The sequence below is a fragment of the Syngnathoides biaculeatus genome, chromosome 19, assembly GCF_019802595.1.
Source record: "Syngnathoides biaculeatus isolate LvHL_M chromosome 19, ASM1980259v1, whole genome shotgun sequence".
Classification (NCBI taxonomy): Eukaryota; Metazoa; Chordata; class Actinopteri; order Syngnathiformes; family Syngnathidae; genus Syngnathoides; species Syngnathoides biaculeatus.
In genome coordinates, this window is record NC_084658.1 from 1,607,574 (window position 1) to 1,626,694 (window position 19,121).

At 43.2% G+C, this 19,121-nt stretch overlaps 2 protein-coding genes across 4 annotated transcripts in view; both read left to right on the forward strand.

Moving 5' to 3' along the window:
• The window catches only part of pdcd6 (programmed cell death 6), a 29,960-nt gene extending 15,307 nt beyond the window's left edge, over positions 1 to 14,653 (forward strand). Inside the window, exons 3-6 of one of the 2 annotated variants that reach the window (XM_061805932.1) lie at positions 7,406 to 7,450; positions 7,641 to 7,811; positions 14,214 to 14,323; positions 14,405 to 14,653. In XM_061805932.1, the coding sequence (XP_061661916.1) occupies positions 7,406 to 7,450; positions 7,641 to 7,811; positions 14,214 to 14,323; positions 14,405 to 14,503 (425 nt within the window). In that variant the 3' untranslated portion in view covers positions 14,504 to 14,653. The remainder of the gene's footprint in view (positions 1 to 7,405; positions 7,451 to 7,640; positions 7,812 to 14,213; positions 14,324 to 14,404) is intronic. The other variant, XM_061805933.1, reaches the window with a different exon arrangement.
• A 57-nt stretch (positions 14,654 to 14,710) lies between these two features.
• The window catches only part of zgc:101569 (uncharacterized protein LOC449822 homolog), an 87,876-nt gene continuing 83,465 nt past the window's right edge, over positions 14,711 to 19,121 (forward strand). For both annotated transcript variants that reach the window (XM_061805930.1, XM_061805931.1), the window contains exon 1: positions 14,711 to 15,563. In XM_061805930.1, the coding sequence (XP_061661914.1) occupies positions 15,443 to 15,563 (121 nt within the window). In that variant the 5' untranslated portion in view covers positions 14,711 to 15,442. The remainder of the gene's footprint in view (positions 15,564 to 19,121) is intronic.

Here is a 19,121-nt window from a genome sequence, read left to right on the forward strand (position 1 = left end):
AGAACTGATGGGTAAGTGGGGTATCCTGGAAAGTAACTTTGAGGGACAGATGGTGGTGGACTTTCCAAAAAGAATGGAAATGGCAGTGGTGAATACTTTTTTATGGAAGAGGTTGGAACATAGGGTGACCTACAAGAGTGGGGATAGAAGCACGCATGTTGGCTTACATTTTGTGCAGACGATTTAATATCAAGGAGGTTACTGACTGTAAGGTAGTGTGGTAGGGGAGAGTGTAGCTTGACAGCATAGGATGGTGGTGTGAAGAATTTGTATGGTGGTCAGGAGGAAGATTAAGAAGAGAATCATGTGGTGGAAGCTGAAAAAAGAACGTTTCAGAAAGAGGTGAGACTCGATGGACAGAAGGAGCTCCCGGAAGACTGGACTACTACAGCTAAAGTTATCAGAAAGACAGGCAGGGGAGTACCTGGTGTGTCTTCTGCTAGGAAAGGGGAGAAGGAGACTTGGTTGTAGAACTCCAAAATACAGGAAGTCATACAAGGAAAGAGGTTAATGAAGAAGAAGTGGGACACTGAGAGGACCGAGGAGAGGTGAAAGGAATACATTGAGACGCAATGTCTGGCAAAGGTTGAGGTGGCGAAGGCTAAACAAGAGACTTATGATGACATGTACCCCGGGTTGGACATGAAAGAAGGAGAAAAGGGTCTCTACAGTTGGCCAGACAGGGATAGAGATGGAAAGATTGTGCAGCAGGTAAGGGTGATTTAAGATAGAGATGGAAATGTGTTGACTTGTGATGAATGAAGAAAAAGAGAGAAGGAATAGTAAAAGAGTCAAGTGTGATGGACCAGGAAGTGGGAATGATTACTAAGGGGGAAGTTAGAAAGGCACTAAAGAAGATGAAAATGGAAAGGCAATTGGTCCGTATGACATACCTGTGGAGGTATGGAAGCAATTTGGACAGGTGGCTGTGGAGTTTTTGGCTAACTTATTCAACAGAATACTAGCAGTCAAGAAGATGCCTGAAGAATGGAGAATAAATATACTAGTTCCCATTTTTAAGAGCAAATGTGATTTGCAGAACTGTGGGAACTCTCGAGGAATAAAGTTGAAGAACCACACAAATAAGGTATCGGAAAGAGTAGAGGCAAGATTCAGGCTAGAAGTAACTATCTCCGAGTAACAGTATGGTTTCATGCCTGGAAAGAATCCCACAGATGCATTATTTGCCTTGAGGATGCAGGTGGAAAAGTACAGAGAAGGTCAGAAGGAGCTACACTGTGTCTTTGTGGATCTCGAGAAAGCCAATGATAAAGTACCAAGAGTAGAACTGTGGTACTGCATGCGTACGTCTGGTGTGGCGGAGAAATATGTTAGAATAGTACAGTACATGTATGAGGGCAGCCGAACAGTGGTGAGGTGTGCCATTGGTGTGATATAAGAATTTAAGCTGGAGGTGGGACTGTACCAGGGATCAGCTCTGACCCCCTTCCTATTTGCAATGGTAATGAATAGGCTGACAGATGGGTTCCATTGGAATCACCTTGGACCATGATGTTTGCCGATGATATTTCCTTTTTGCCATCATTACTGTCCAGTAGTGTCATCACATTTTCATAAAATAAAACAAGATGATTTTTATGCTGACAAGATGATGAACTCCATGTTTTGTACTCCCCAAATAAGATTTTTACTTTGTCCAGTTTGTTCACATTCGTCAATATTCTCATCTGCATGCCACTTGAATGTGTTTGTGTTCACATGGTTGTGCAAAGGTAATTGCCTGAGGCACCATAAGTGGCTGGATTTCATGAGTGAAAGCTGCTGTGTTCACACTCAACGTCTTTGGCTTTCATTTGGGTGGTAACGTTGAAATGTTTGTGTAAGAGTTAGGAGTTCCTTCGATGCTAAATCTACCATGTTTGCAAATTTTTGTTTTGGTGTGAAGACGTTTAATGGCACCTCATGTTTTTCTGACTTTCATGGATCCAGTGTGTTTGTACAAGGAACCTACTGAGCACCATACCAGCTGTTCTGTACACATTGGTTTTGATACAAATGTGTGTGTGCGTGTGCGCATGCGTCTGTACGCACTGCGGTCACATCATCCAGTTTTCAAGCAGCCCCTCCCCTTCCTCTTCACCTCTCTCTCCATCTAACTCTATGAGAGAGCCCAGTGTGAAAGCACAGTGTATGTATTGTCCCTCTCAGATTTTTCTCAACCAAGAAAAGTGTCTCATTGGTAGCATCAGTGTGATTGACTTGGTCATAGTATTGCTTACTTTGCCGCCAAAGCAAAATACATGCCAAAAATAGTAGTGGGAATTGATTAAAATAAATATTTAATGGGTTCTTAATTAATCTTAACCCCCAGAGAGACCAGACACAGGTAAACTTAGATCCCTGCCAGCTCCTGTACATGGGGATTTGATTCGGTGGACAGGAGGGTAGCCTCCCTCTGCCTTCGGGTTGGGGATGGGTTCTGGGACTGTTGTTGTTTGTTTGTATGCACCAAACAGCATTTCAGATTGCCCTCTCTTTATTGTAGTCCTAGGAGGGAGTCCTGAAAAGCGCTCCCGCTAGGTATTCCATCATTTTACTACGGGAGTTCAATGCTTATGTGAGTGATGACAGTGAGACAGGGAAGGGTGTGATTGGTTGAACACCACTGGTATCAAAAGTACAAAGCTGTGTAACACGTTGTATTTCGAAAATGCGGGCCATGCAGAAATTGGGGATGGCACCCAAATAGCCCCCAGTCCATAGGTAACCGCTGCTGTTGGGACAACAAAATGGCAGGTTTGGGCATTGAGTGATTCGTTCACTGAACTGAGGAACAAAATGATTTGTTTTGGGAACTAGTGTACTGAGGAACATAAGAGTGATTCGTTCAGAATAGGAGCTTTGGTGAACTGAATAAATCATTCAGTGAACCGGTGTTCTGAGGAACTGAAGTGATTCATTCAGAGAAGGGGCTTAAGTGAACTGTGTGGTTCATTCATTCAACTGTACTGAAGAGTAATTTTATTCGTGATCCACTAAGGTGTGATGTATTAGTACATTGAGTGATTTGTTTGCCATGGAATGACGTAATAAGCAGTAAGCGTACTCAAGTGATTTCAGCAGCAAGTCCTGACATCTTTGGGGGACAACTTTCACAAGCAGCTGTTTCTTACATTTTGAAATTTTGAGTTCGGCAAGCAAATGAAAACAAGTATGCATATTTAAACGTTGGGGTAATGGCACGTCGTTGTAAGGGCCGCAAATTGCCCTGGGGTTTATACACTACATAGTATGACTAGTGCAATACACTGAGAGAGTAAAAGTTGGTCACACAAAAAATGGCTATACAGCCATTGGCTCACATTTATTAGATCCATCTAAACACCCTCTCCAAGCAGGAGTGCAGGGAGAAAAAAGAGTGATGTGGTTGAAAAACATAGTGCACAGGGTTCGCATACATTATAGATGTGATGTATGTACATGGTAGAGTGTGAGAAGAAGTCAGATGTAACGGTAAACCTACCTAAAGAGGGGAGGTAAAAGAACATGCAACACCTTCATGATTACCATAATTTCTCGTGTATAATGCATCCTGAAGTACAATGCGCACCCCCAAAGTTGACCTTAAAAAAAATCATGAAAACCCTTCTACCAATGTACAATGCACACCACCAATTTGCTGCTATTCATATGCTCAAAATATTAGGAATGATCTGTATTTCTATTTTGCTAGGTTTGTACTTTCATTGTTTGTACTTGTTTTTTTATTTTTCAAAAAAATTGTCTGTACAACAATCACGAATAATAATCTTTGTGCATGTGCTGATGTAGCAGTAATATTTATCTCTGGATAGGCCACAGGCTATGCTTGTCCTGGTTCGGTTCCTGGAATTGTCGGAACAGAATCCTTCAATCAACAAAAATGAATGCTCAATGATGGCACAACATTTTATTAATACTGTTGGTAACAGGTATCACAGTCTTCCATAAAAAAACATTGAACACTGTTTAACTTAAACATTTTTTGCATGAAATATTTGTGGATAAAACGTTTGTGCATAGTGCATCTACTCCATTACATCCTTGGCCAAGCCTTCAAAAGAAGCATCTGACTGATCTCAAATCTGAACAAGAGCCATCGTAGCTACCTTTGCTGTATCGTTGTGGAACTCATGGATGATTTGGTCCTCCATCATGAACAGTGATCCCGTCTTGCTCCCACAGCATGTCGTCCTCTGTGCCATCCATGCATTTGTGAGGAAACATTTTTTTTAATCTTGGTTCCTTTTATTCCTCATTATACACTCCAAGTTGCCCCTAGTTGTGATTGTAAGTGCGACTGTTGTCTCTCTCTCTATATGCCCTGCGATTAGCTGGCAACCAGTTCAGGGTGTACCCTGCCTCCTGCCTATTAACAGCTGGGATGGGCTCCAGCACTCCTTCGACCCTTGTTAGGATAAGATGGACAGATGGATGGATATATGCATGTGATTGTGAGTGTGGCTGTTTGTCTCAATGTGCCCTGCGATTGGCCGGCAACCAGTTCAAGTTGTACCCTTCCTCCTGCCCGTTGACAGCTGGGATAGGCTCCAGCACTCCCGCAACCCTTGTGAGGATAAGCTGCAAAGGAAAATGGATGGATGGATGGACATATACAGTGCGTTTTGTGAGTATTCGGCCCCCTTGAACTTTTCTCAACTTTTCCCCACATTTCAGGCTTCAAATATAAAGATATAAAATTTTCTTTTTTTTTGTCAACAATAAACAAGTGGGACACAATCGTGAAGTGGAATGAAATTTATTGAATATTTTATACTTTTTTACCAAATAAACTGAAAAGTGGAGCGTGCAATATTATTCGGGCCCCTTTACTTTCAGTGCAGCAAACTCACTCCAGAAGTTCAGTGAGGATCTCTGAATGATCAAATGTTGACTGATGATGATAAATACAATCCACCTGTGTGTAATGAAGTCTCCGTATAAATGCACTTGCTCTGTGATAGTCTCAACGTTCTGCTTAATTGCCGAGAGTATCATGAAGACCAAGGAACACACCAGGCAGGTCCGAGATACTGTTGTGGAGAAGTTTAAAGCCGGATTTGGATACAACTTGATTTCCTCATCTCAAGAAGCACTGTATCAGACCACTGCAAATCTACCAACACCCAGCCGTACCTCGAAACTTTCACCTCGAACAAGTAGAAGACTGATCAGAAATGTAGCCAAGAGGCTCACTCTGGATGAACCGCAGAGATCTACAGCTGAGCTCAGAGAGTCTGTCCATACGACAGCAATCAGTCGTACATGGCAGAAATCTGGCCTTTATGGAAGAGTGGCAAGAAGAAAGCTATTTCTCAAAGATATCCATAAAAAGTCTTGTTTTAAATTTGACAAGAGCCACCTGGGAGACACACCAAACATTTGGAAGAAGGTGCTCTGGTCAGATGAAACCAAAATCAAACTTTTTGGCGACAATGGAAAATAATATGTTTGGCGTAAAAGCAACACAGCTCATCACCCCGAACACACCATTCCCACTGTCAAACATAGTGGTGGCAGCCTCATGGGTTGGGCCTGCCTTTCTTCAGCAGGCACAGGGAAGATGGTTAAAATTGATGGGAAGATGAATGGAGCCAAATAAAGGATCATTCTGGAAGAAAACCTGTTGGAGTCTGCAAAAGACCTGAGACTGGGACGGAGATTTATCTTCCAACAGGACAATGATCCAAAACATAAAGCCAAATCTACAGTGGAATGGTTCACACATAAAAGTATCCAGGTGTTAGAATGGCCAAGTCAAAGTCCAGACCTGAATCCACCGGAGGTCCCTTTGCATCCAACGTCACTGAGCTTGAGCTGTTTTGCAAGGAAGAATGGGCAAGAATTTCAGTATCTTGATATGCAAAACTGATAGAAACATACCCCAAGCGACTTACAACTGCAGCAAAAGGTGGCGTGACAGAGTATGAATGCAAGGGGGCCGAATAATATTGCACGCCCGGCTTTTCGGGTTTTTATTTGTTAAAAAAGTTGAAAATATCCAATAAATTTCGTTCCACTTCATGGAAATTGGATTATATTTTATATCTTTATGTTTGAAGCCAGAAATGTGGCGAAAGGTGGAAAAGTTCAAGGGGGTCGAATACTTTCACAAGGCACTGTATATGCTTGGTTTCAGTTATTGCTGCCAAGGGTGGCACAACTCGTAATTAGTTTCAGGGGTCACTTTTTCACAGAAGGACAGAAAGGTTTGTGCTTTAAAAAGCTGAATTTTCATATGAAAACTGCATTTTGTATTTCCTTGGATTCTCTCTGAGTGATATTAAAAGTGATTTGATGATTTGAAACTTTTGTGAGTAATATGCATCCAGCCATTATCCACCGGTTTCCGGGTCGGGACGCGGGGGAAGTAGCTTCAGCAGGGATACCTAGACTTCCCTTTCCCCAGCCACTTCTTCTAGCTCTTCCGTAGGGATCCCGAGGCGTTCCCAAGCCAGCCGAGAGACATAGTCTCTCCAGTGTCTCCTGGGTCGTCCTCGGGGTCTCTTTGATGATGGTGATATGCAAAAAAAAAAAAAAAAACTGAAATCAGGAAGGGGGTGAACATTTTTTCACAGCACTGTATATACCGGTTGATGGAGATTCATACCTCCACCTATGGTCACGAGAATAAGCGTGGTTTAAGCTGTTTTTTGTTTTTTTTTACACTCAGTAGGAGTTTACGATAAAACTAAATTCACAACAAAGAGGATTCCTCACATTGAATATTTTAATAAAAGACATGTCTCATGTTACAAATTGTGAACTTATGCCATCTGTCGATGGAAAACCATATTGACGGGCTAGCTACAGCATGAGATCACGTGAGGGATTTACCGTCAATTAATGAATATTCATCCATTTTCTAAACCGCTTATCCTCATGATAGTCGGGGGAGTGCTGGAGCCAATCCCAGCTGTCATCGGGCAGGAGGCAGGGTTCACCCTGCACTGGTTGCCAGCCAGTCACAGGGCACATGGAGATGGACAACAATCAGACTCACCATCACACATAGGGGCAATTTAGAGTCTCCAGGTAATGCATGTTTTTGGGATGTGGGAGGAAACCCGAGTGCCCAGAGAAAACCTATGCAGGCACGGGGAGAACATGCAACCCCCACACAGTCAGGGCTTGGATTTGAACCCCGGTCCTCAGAACTGTGAGGCCAACGATCAAACGAGATGGACCATCGTGCCAAAAATATAACATCAGTAGACGAAATGTATTGAAGACAAGACTGGAAAGAATACTGCAGAATCTAGGGTTAAGGCACAATAAACCATATGCTAATGTTAGAATGTGTGTGTGTTTTCCCTGCATTTTATTTACTTTGCCAAAATACTGCACAATTGAAAAATGGAAAATATGCATTTGTTCATCTAAGTTGTACTCTTCTGTTTGTCAGGCACATGGACACCATTCAATCCTGTGACCGTGCGCTCCATAATATGTAAGTAACAAACGATGTGACTGTTTACTTCTACACAACTGGCTTTTGTACACTTGTCTATGTTTGGCTTTGTTGCCCGTGGCAACTGAATAAACGTTTACGGCATGAGCTAATGAATAAATGTGTGCATTAGACAACCATGGCAATAACTTTCTGTTTTCTTTAAAAATTTCCTTTTGCTGTCCTTCAGCCATGTTTGACAGGGAAAATAAGAGTGGGGTGAACTTCAATGAATTTGCTGGTGTATGGAAGTATATCACAGACTGGCAAAACATCTTTAGAACCTATGACAGGGACAACTCCGGCTTCATCGACAAGACCGAGCTCAAACAGGCACTGACTGGATTCGGTGAGCTGCAAAGTATGGTTTGGTATTTTCATTTGGTTTGTTTACTGGAAGGCTCTGCTTCTTCTGTCAGCAACTTTTCCAAGTTGCACTTTTGTGTAGATCTGTGTTTTGTACTTACTCACATTGTAATTTGTAATAACACTGTATATACTTTTGTCTGCATTTAACTTTAAGAAGGTGGATTACTAAATTAATATTTGTTTTCCTCCATAGGAATTCTACATCCAACACCTAATGACATAAAAAAAGATAATTCTCAAGATTAAAATAAAAGATGGAAAAAAACACATAGAGGGTAACTTTAGGCTATAAGTACTGAGGAAAGGCTGTTAACATAATACAGATTTGTTTTTATATAATTTATATATTTTAATAAATTTACCCCCAAAAAATTCTAAAGCCTTTTTCCATGTTATTTCATGGGGTGTTGTGCACTCGATACATTCAATATTCAAAATCGGTTCACAAAATGTAACTTCAGTCTGTACTCAAGTCCTAAAAGGTGTAGTTTTTATTCCATCCATCCATCCATCCATCCATCCATCCATCCATCCATCCATCCATCCATCCATCCATCCATCCATCCATTCATCCATCCATTGCATCTGTGGGTTGGATTACGGGAAAAGTAGCTTCAGCAGGGATACCCAGACTTCCCTTTCCCCAGCCAATTCTTCCAGCTCTGCTGGAGGGATCCCGAGACGTTCCCAGGCCAGCTGAGAGACATAGTCTGTCCAGCGTGTCTTGAGTCATCCCCTGGGTCGCTTTCTGGTGCGACATGCCCCGGAACACCTCACCAGGGAGGCGTCTGGGAGGCATCCGGATCAGATGCCCCAGCCACCTTATCTGGCTCCTTTCAATGCGGAGGAGCAGTAGCTCGACACTGAGCCACCCCCCCGGATGACCGAGCTTCTCAGCCTATCTCTAAGGAAACTCATTTCCTGAACATGGTGTTTGTTATGGACAAACCGTGATGAGCACAGAAGTCCAGTAACAAAACACCACTCGGGTTCTTATCAGTGGGGGGGGGGGGGGTGTCTTCTTCCCAATCACACCCTTCCCGGTCTCACTGTCATTTTCCACGTGACTCCAGAGGGGGGAACCATGATCATGGCATGCTTGGCCATGCTTTGTCTGGTGCCTCACCTAGAACCTATTTTCTATGGGTGACCCTACCAGGGGCAAGAAGCCCCAGGGAATTTAGCTCCTTGAATCATTAGGACACATAAACCACTCCGCCACAATAAGGTGATGTTACAGGCGTAGGTTGGTAAACAAGGGTTCAGGATCAGAAACGAGAAAGTGCAGGAACGAGGCATGGATGGCAATGATCTGGCAAAGCCAGACCGTCCGCTCGGTCCTATATATACACTCGGGTTAATTATCAACGATGAAGCGCAGGTGTGCGCCTCCTCACCAACGCAAGTTTGTGGGGGACCTGTACAATCAGGGCTGGGACCGGCAGGACCATGACAGTGGGTGGAATCCCCAAATATTATACTCAAGTAAGAGTACTATTACTTTGGAATATGACTCTAGTGAAAATAAAAAAAAGGCTTTATTTGATCACGAATTTTGGGACCAATCAGCAAGTTTAAAAAAACAACTGATCACCGAGCCGAGTCTATTTAAATGACTTCTTCATTTACTTGTGTAATTATAATCCAGGAATTCCTCATTTTCGCAGTGAATTGGGACCAGAACCACCTGCGAAAAGTAAAAAAATCGTGGAGTAGCGGAGAATGTATATGTGGGTATTAGAACGTTTAAAATATGTTAAAAGTATTTGTACTTTGCCCCTCCTCGAGCCGTCACCTTATCATGGTGGATGGGTTTGTTTGTTCCGATGATCCTATGAGCCAAGTTGTCTGGGGCTTCACGCCCCTGGTAGGATGATCCATGATAGAAAGGTCCTAGGTGAGGGACCAGACAAAGTAAGACTCCAAAACTCCCATGACGAGTACAAAAATTGGATCTTGCTTTCCTTTGCCCAAAAGGATAACATGGGTTCCCCTTCCCATGGGCTCACAACCTGTGAGAGGGGCCATTGGGGTCAGGAGCGATGTGAGCTGGGCGGTGGCCAAAGGCAGGGACCTTGGCGATCCGACATGTAATGTCACTTCTTTGGCAGGAAAGGAGCCTGGAGTTGGTGTGTGAGGTGGGGAAGTCCCGACTAGATATAGTAAGACTCTCCTCTACGCACTGCTTGGGTTCTGGCACCACTCCTCTTGAGGGTGGTTGGACTCTGTTCCACTTTGGAGTTGCCCACGGTGAGAGACGCCGAGCAGTTGCGGGTATGCTAGTTGGCCGCGGGCTCAAGGCCTGTACATTGGGGTTTACCCCGGTGGATGAGGGTAGCCTCCCTCCGCCTTCAGGTAGGCGGACGGGTCCTGACTGTTGTTTGTTATTATGCACCAAACAGCAGTTCAGCGTACCCACCCTTTTTGGAGTTTTTAGAGGGAGTGCTGGAGAGCGCCCCTCTGGGGACTCCATCATTTTGCTGGGGGACTTCAATGCCCACGTAGGCAATGACAGTGAGACCTGGAAGGGCGTGATTTGCAAGAACGGCCCCCCTGATCAGAACCCGAGTGATGTTCTGTTACTGGACTTCTGTGCTCATCATGGATTGTCCATAACGAACACCATGTTCATTGATTGGGGTGTCCATATGTCCACCTGGTACCAGGACACTCGAGGTCGCAGTTAGATGATCAACTTTGTGGTCGTGTAATTGGAGTTGCGACCGGATGTCTTGGACACTCGGGTGAAGACAGGGGCGGAGCTGTCAACTGATCACCACCTGGTGGAGAGTTGGCTCCGATGGTGGAGGATCATGCCAGTCCGACGTGGCAGGCCCAAAGCGTCTCCATTGCTGAGGCAACTGACCGTAGCTGTGGCCGTAAGGTGGTCGGAGCCCGCGAACATGTTGGTGGACACCAACAGTGAGTGATGCTGTCAAGCTGAAGAAGTTGTACTATTGGGCATTCTTGGCCTGTGGGACTCCCGAGGCAACAAATTGGTACTGGCTGGCCAAGTGAAATGCAGCTGCGGTGGTCACTGAGGAAAAAAACACGGGTGTGGGAGGAGTTCGGTGAGACCATGGAGAACGACTTCAGGAGGACTTCGAGGAAATTCTGGTCCAGCATTCGGCGTCTCAGGAGGGGGAAGCAGTGCACCGTCAACGCTGTGTATAGTGGGGATGGGGCACTGCTGACCTCAACTCGGGATGTTGTGAGTCGGTGGGGAGGATATTTCGAAGTCCGTTGTGGTAAAGAGAGAGCTAAATCGAAAGGCGAAGTTCTCAATTTACCAGTCAATCTACTTTCCTGCCCTCACCCATGGGCACGAGCGGTGTGTTGTGACCGAAAGAACAAGATCCTGGATACAAGTGGCCGAAATGAGTTTCCTCCACAGGGTGTCGCGGCTCTCCCTTAGAGATAGGGTGAGAAGCTCAGTCATCCTGGAGGGGCTCAGTGTCGAGCCGCTGCTCCTCCGCATTGAGAGGAGCCAGATGAGGTGGCTGTGGCATCTGATTTGGATGCCTCCTGGACGCCTCACTGGTGAGGGGTTCTGGGCATGTCCCACCAGAAAGAGACCGCGAGGACGACCCAGGACACAAACACTATGTCTCTCGGCTAGGTTTCGAACGCCTTGGGATCCCTCCGGAAGAGCAGGAAGAAGTGGCTGTGGAAAGGGAAGTCTAGATATCCCTGCTGAAGCTACTTTTCCTGCGACCCGACCCGGAAAAGCGGTAGATAATGGATAGATGGATGGACGGAGGGTTGTCATTTTTTCCCTTTTCATATGTTTTATCTCTTTGGATTCAAATCCTTTTAATAATTTAAAGCACATTGAATGATCATGTGTATGAAATTCGCCATAAAAATAAATGTGTTTTGCTATTCTTATTAAGGCACAAAAAAAATCCAAACTTTCTAACCCTCTGTGAAAAAGTAATTCCCTCATCAAAGCTCATCTCATCTTCTTCTTTTCCTTTTCCTTTCGACTTGTCCCGTTAGGGGTCGCCACAGCGTGTCATCTTTTTCCATCTAAGCCTATTGCATGCATCATCCTCTCTAACACTCACTGTCCTCATGTCCTCCCTCACAACATCCATCAACCTTAACTTTGGTCTTCCTCTCGCTCTTTTGCCTGACAGCTCCATCCTCAGTACCCTTCTACCAATATTCTTACCCTCTCACCTCTGAGCATGTCCAAACCATCTAAATCTGCTCTCTCTAACCTTGTCTCCAAAACATCCAACTTTGTCTGTCTGAGGTCATTTCTAATCCTATCCAACCTGCTCACTCCAAGCGAGAACCTCAACATTTTTATTTCTGCTACCTCCAGTTCTGCTTCTTGTTGTTTCTTCAGTGCCACCGTCTCTAATCCATACATAATGGCCGGCCTAACCACTGTTTTATAAACTTTGCCCTTCATCCTAGGTGACTATTATGTCACATAGAAATCAAGGCTCATCTCATATTTGCCAAAAAACATCTTGATGATCCGAAAATAACTTTTGGAGAAACATTCTGTGGACTGACGAGTCAAAAAATGAACTTTTTGAAGGTGTGTGGTCCGTTATATCTGGTGTAAAAATGGCACAGCTTTTGATCAAAACGACATTTGGCAACAATGAAGCAAGGATGTGGCAGTGTGATGGTCTGGGGATTCTCTACTACAGGGGTTGAGAACCTTTTTGACTGAAGACAGCCATAAATGCAAAATATTTTAAAATGTAATTTAAGTAAGAGCCATACAGTATTTTAAAAAATAAATATGGTGTATTTACGCATTTATGTAAGATCAACACTTTTAGAATACAATAAATCTCAATTATTTTAAATAACATTGTTCTTGCCAACAAAGGCATGGCTTTTATTTGTTTGATTATATAGGCTTTATGCAAAGTTGTCTACATTTTTTTTGGTACCATCAAATACGAATGCTTTGGCATACTCCCCATCTGTGAATTTAGACACACAGCAGAACTCTCCGTCTCCACAAAGGCTGTCCATTCTTGTTGAAAACTTCAGTACACCTCGTCTTTTTTTCTTTGAGCGACCTTTGTCAAAAGTGTTTCCATAATTAGTTGTTCCAACCTGATCTGCGTTCGACCCTTCTGGGCTTGTGCCCATCGACTGCCACAGAAAAGTACGACAACCCTACTCGGGCAAACTCTCTGCGTCATTTGTGTTGCCTGCATGACAGAAATCACATGTACAGTATGTCATTATGAGGGGTCTGCGAGCCATATGCAACAATCAAAAGACCCAGATATGGCTCACGAGCCATAGGTTCCTGACCCCTGCTCTCCTGCCCTCAGGACTTGGACAACTTGCTCTGATTGTTGGAACAATTAATTCTCCTGTGTACCAGAAAATTTTGAAGGAGAACATATGGGTAATCAGTTTGTGGCCTCAAACTCAAGCGCTCTTGGATCACCCAGCACGACAATGATCCGAAATACACCAGCAAGTCCACCTTTGAATCGCTCAAAAAAAAAACAAGGGGTTGGAGTCGCCAAGTCAAAGTCCGAATTTTAATTCAATTGAGATGCTGTAGTGTGACATTAAACCGGTAGTTCATGCTACAAAACCCTCCAATACGGCAGAGTTGAAACAATACTGCAAAGAAGAGAGGGACTAAATTCCTCCAGAGCAATGTGAAAGATTCATCATCAATTAAAAACGCTTGATTTTAGTTATTCCTGCCAAGGGTGGCACAACCCGTTCTTAGCTTCAGGGGGCAGTTACTTATTTACAGAGGCTCAGAAAAGTTGGGATTTTTTTTTTTTGTGCCTGAATAAATTGAATTGTCATTCAAAAACTGCATTTTGTATTTCCTTGCGTTGTCTCTTCGTGATTATAAAATTGGCTTGATGAATAGAAACCTTTGTCTATCCATCCATTTTCTTTGCTACTCATCCTTACATGGGTTAGGGGAGTGCTAGAGCCTATCCCAGCTGTCAATGGGGAGGAAGCAGGGTACACCCTGAACTGGTTGTTAGCCAATTGCAGGGCACATAGAGACAAACAGCTGCACTCACAATCATACTTAAGGGCAATTTAGAGTGTCCAATTAATGTTGCATGTTTTTGTATTGTGAGAGGAAACCGGTGTGCCCGGAGAAAACCCACGTAGGCATGAGGAGAATGTGCAAACTCCACACTGGGAGGGCTGGGATTGAATCTGGGTCCTCAGAACTGTGAGGTAATCACTTTCCAGCTCCACCTCTGTGCCGACCTGAAATCTTTGTATGCGATAGATATGCAAAAAAAAACTGAGACCAGTCAGGGCGCAAACTTTACATGCAATACTTTTTCACGGCCTCTATATACATTTTTTTTTAGTGGTGAAGATTCTAGCAGCTGTCATGACACCATCTAAGGTAACATATTTCTGTGCGCAGGTTATCGTTTATCGGACCAGTTCTATGGTACGCTGATTGAAAAGTTTGATCGACAGAGGAAAGGGCAGGTAGCCTTTGATGACTTTATCCAATGCTGTATTGTATTGCAGGTATCATCATCACAAAGCCTCCACACATCACTTATTTTTTTTCTATAACTTAAGTAAATTGGTTTTTACTCTCTTCCACAGAGGTTGACAGATGTTTTCAGGAGGTACGATACAGACCAGGATGGGTGGATCCAGGTGTCATATGAACAGTATTTATCCATGGTCTTTAATATAGTTTAATGGCATGCAGGGGCAGCGAAGAGAAGCACAACAGCTGGACAGAACTGTGCCAAAAAGCTATCAGCACTTCCTGGATTTCCATCACAGTGGACTCTTCAAGATTTTTTTCTCCCAACTCTATGACAGCTGGCCCGACGTTGGGCTCATTCGTGCACATTTATACCAGTAATATAAAAGAAAAAATATCAGAGAAATGTTAGAATAGTTCCGGGACTGCAAACTCCTGGACCAGATTCAGGATTACTACAATTGGTGCACTTTTTTTTCTGTCAGTCACTTTGTCATCTTGATGTCTCAACTTTTGTGAACAGACTTATACTAAAATATTAAAAATCAGTTATTTCATATTGCATAATCAATTGCATGCTTTTCAGGGAATTTTAACCCTCAAGTTGGAGCATACTCTTCCCCTTTCTCTCATTTCTTTCCTATGTTCAAAGCCATGTTTACGATTACTGTGAAATCAGCGCTACGTTCTGATTTAAAGTGTATATGCCATCTTACATGGAATATTTGTACAAAATTAATTTGTAAACAAAATGTGGGGTAGAGAGGGTGAGCATAACTCTATAATGCTTGATTTTTTTTTTTTTCATTTTTTGTGCATGATGCCTTGAAGAGTTGTTTAAAAAAACACACAAACTGAACTCTTTTAATAAAAAATAAAATAAACAATGCTTCAATGCTGGTCAACCACGCATGAAAACAAATGCAACGTTCTTCAATGACGCCCACTGCTTTTTGTCAATCTTACCGCTGCAATGCGGCCCAGTGTGGAAACCGGAACTTTGGTCTTATCGCCTTGATTTTCGTGGGGAACTTAACGTGTTGCACGTTCACACTTCCAATTTATTTATGTCAAGGGCTTAATTAAGACGCACCTTTTGCTTCTTTTGTTTATGTATTTTTTTACGAGCTGTAGTTGTTTTAAGTTCTCCAATGCGACTTTTAACAATGAATCTAAAACTTGATGGAACGGGAGTTTATCGAAATACTCTTTCTCGACTTGCAGGAAAGAAACACCTGGCACCAAATAAGTCCTTATGCACCACAACGAAAGGTAAACAAAGAATTTATATACAATACATAAATATTCCAACCAGTTGTACAGCATGTTCGAGCAAACTAATATTAATTTTATCGAGTTTACAGGTTAGAGGAAGGAATTGAAGAGAGTTGAATGGATTTAGATGAGACCCGGGTTATTGGACAGATCCTTGAAAGACGATTCCAGTGATAAAATTGTAAGAACTCTTGCTAGAGCCTCTGTACACCCTGCTGTTTGAGGGGTGTCAAACTTATTTTAATTCGCGGGCCATATTCAACCCAATTTAGTGTCAAATGGGCGTGGCCAGTATTTCGTGGCCGTATAAGATTCAAATTAATTAAAAATACATAGTTACACATCTATAAACTATGAACCTTATGAAACATATTTTTCAATTCATCCATTTTCTGTACTACTTTTTCTCATGAGGGTCGCGGGCATGCTTGAGCTATTCCGCTATCTTGGTGTAAGAGGCGGGGTAAACCCTGAAGTAGTCAGCAGCCAGTCACAGGCCACATAGAAACAACCAACCTTTCTCACTCAAACCCACTGGCAAATTAGACTTAAATACATTTACCACTCATGTTTTTGTGATGTGGGAGTAAACCATAGTCTTCTTTTCCTTTCGGCTTGTCCCGTTAGGGGTCGCCAAAGCGTGTCATCATTTCTCATCTTATCCTATCTCCTGCATCTTCCTCTCTAAACCCAACTGCTCTCATGTCTTCCCTCACAACTTTCATCAACCTTTTCTTTGGTCTTCCGCTCGCTCTTTTACCTGCGAGCTCCATCCTCAGCACCCTTCTACCAATATACTCACTCTCTCGCCTCTGGACATGTCCAAACCATCGAAGTCTGCGCTCTTGAACCTTGTCTCCAAAACATCCAACTTTGGCTATCTCTCTAATTAGCTCATTTCTAATCATATCCAACCTGCTCACTCCGAGCGAGAACCGCAACATCTTCATTTCTTACACCTCTAGTTCTGCTTCCTGTTGTCTCTTTAGTGCCACTGTCTCTAATCTGTACATCATGGCCGGCCTCACCACTGTTTTATAAACTTTCCCCTTGATCCTAGCAGAGACTCTTCTGTCACATAACACAACAGTCACATTGCGCCAGCTGTTCTAACCTCAGTGTTCACACGCGGCCCTAAAAGTCCCTAAAAACCCCAAAATTTTCGAAGGTGCATTTAGGGGCTCCAGAAAGTCCTTAAAAATCCGTGAAAACCGGTCAAGCCCCTAAAAAGGCCTTAAATTAAAAAAAAAAAAAAGAAATCAAAGGGAGGACCTCTACCTACTCTACTGACTTTAAAAGTGATCTGCACCCATTACAGTTACAAATCTTGTGAAAATAATTCGAAAGTGTTTGCAGTCATGTTCCCAGACAGTGACATTGCTAAAAACTACCACTGTGGGGAAAGGAAGACTTCGTACCTAGCTACATTGGCATCGCTGCCCACTTTTCATCTCTACTGCCTCAAAGCCAAAAAAGCCAGAATAGAGACTGACATATCTACATTTATTGAGAAGGCTGACAGGCTGTGTGAGGAGGCAGAAGAAAAGAGGAATCTGAGGTTTATCACCGAGGCCAATGCACTCAGAGGCAGAGCAAAGGACAAGAGAGCCACTTTGGCACCTTTGCAGCAACAAATAGAGGAGGCACTGGGTAGGCTCAAGGAGCTGGAGTAGGGGTGCTGAGACAGACATCAGTAGAAGACATTTTTATATAGTTGCAATTGTAGTTAGACGTTTTTCTGTAGAATTTTATGTGAAGACATTGACAATGGTCATATCAATGAGAACTACCACAAGGGGCGACAGGTGATCACTGTCACAGGTACTGAGGTACTGGAACATTTAATGAACCAAGAACGGTTGATGGCACCATTGGGTGAGTCTTTTTTCCTTACTCTTGATTTCCCACGATGGCCCTAAATTTTACGTGTCAGCCCTAAATTTTTTCCGTGTCGGCCCTAAATTTTTCGTGTCAGACTGAATATGAACCCTGTAACCTGCTTGAACCCGTTTCTTCACTTCCTTACCACACTCACCATTGCTTTGGATTGTTGACCCCAAATATTTGAAGTCATCCACCCTTGCAATCTTTTCTCCCTGTCGCCTCACTCTTCCCCCTCCACCCTTCTCATTCAAGCACATATATTCTGTTTTACTTCGGCTAATCTTCATTCCTCTCCTTTCCAGTGCATGTCTCCATCTTTCTAATTGTTCCTCCACCTGCACCCTACTTTCACTGCATATCACAATACCTGTGAACATCATGGACCAAGGGGATTCCAGTCTAACCTCATCTGTCAGCCTATCCATTACCACAGCAAACAGGAAGGGGCTCAGAGCTGATCCCTGATGCAGTCCCATCTCCACCTTAAATTCTTCTGACACACCAACGGGACACCTCACCGGTGTTCTGCTGCCCTCATACAACTTCTGTACTATTCTAACATATTTCCCCGCCACACCAGACTTCCACATGCAGTACCACAGTTCCTCTCTTGGTACTCTGTCATAGGCTTTCTCTAGGTCTACAAATACACAATGTAGCTCCTTCTGACCTTCTCTGTACTTTTCAATTAGCATCCTCAAGCCAAATAATGCATCCGTGGTACTGTTTCTAGTAGAGGGGGGCTATAATTCTACAAAATGCCGGGAATGAATTCAAATTAACCACATACCAATAACAACTACATTTTTCAACATCATTTTTCATTTCGAGTTGGCTTCTCTTGGCTACTGGCATATATGTGAAAACCGCAGATATGCGCATTTTTGCCGAAATAACACACAGAGAGTTTATCATCAATATCATGTACACCATTATGTGGCCAAACTGAATGCATGCATTCAATTACTCATTTGACTAGTGAAGGTCAAGAAGATTTAAAGGAAAACTTGCCACTTGATTGACTTATACTTACTTGACTTGATTGCTATAGAAACCACTGAAAATACAGCAGATGCAATAGCAGTTGACTTTAAGGTTCCAGAAGTTGCATCTGGACATACAGCAGAGGAACTCTACAAAGCTGTAGATGTTCACATGACTGACTCCACTGCTCACAACAAAGGTGTGGCGGCTGCACTGGCAATTAAGTTCAACTGAGATGAAACGCTGGACAAATCTTTTGTGATAGTCACACAACACTTGGATTTGATCGTGGTATGTCCAAAGTTGTCAACAGTATTGAGGATAAGATGGGAATGCAAAACCTATTCAATGGTTTCCTTTTAGACCTGGATATTGACCAAAGAAAAGATACAGTCTTCATGACAACTGTCTCCTGGGCACTGAGTCTCTTTGGATCAGACAACATTCAAAAACCATGGAACTACTATAAGGATTTCAAAGTCTTCATGCAGCAGAAAGCCAAGCCAACTCATCTATTTCTAATGAAGGATGCACGTTTTGGTGCGCTTTCAAAATGATGTGCTATCATGTGCCATCTCTGGGATGATTTCATGAGCTTCCTGAGTAGCCATAAGTACATTACCAATAAGATAGCCTGCCTTGTTCGAGATGCGTTAGGTCTTGAATATGTCAAAGTGGTTATTACTG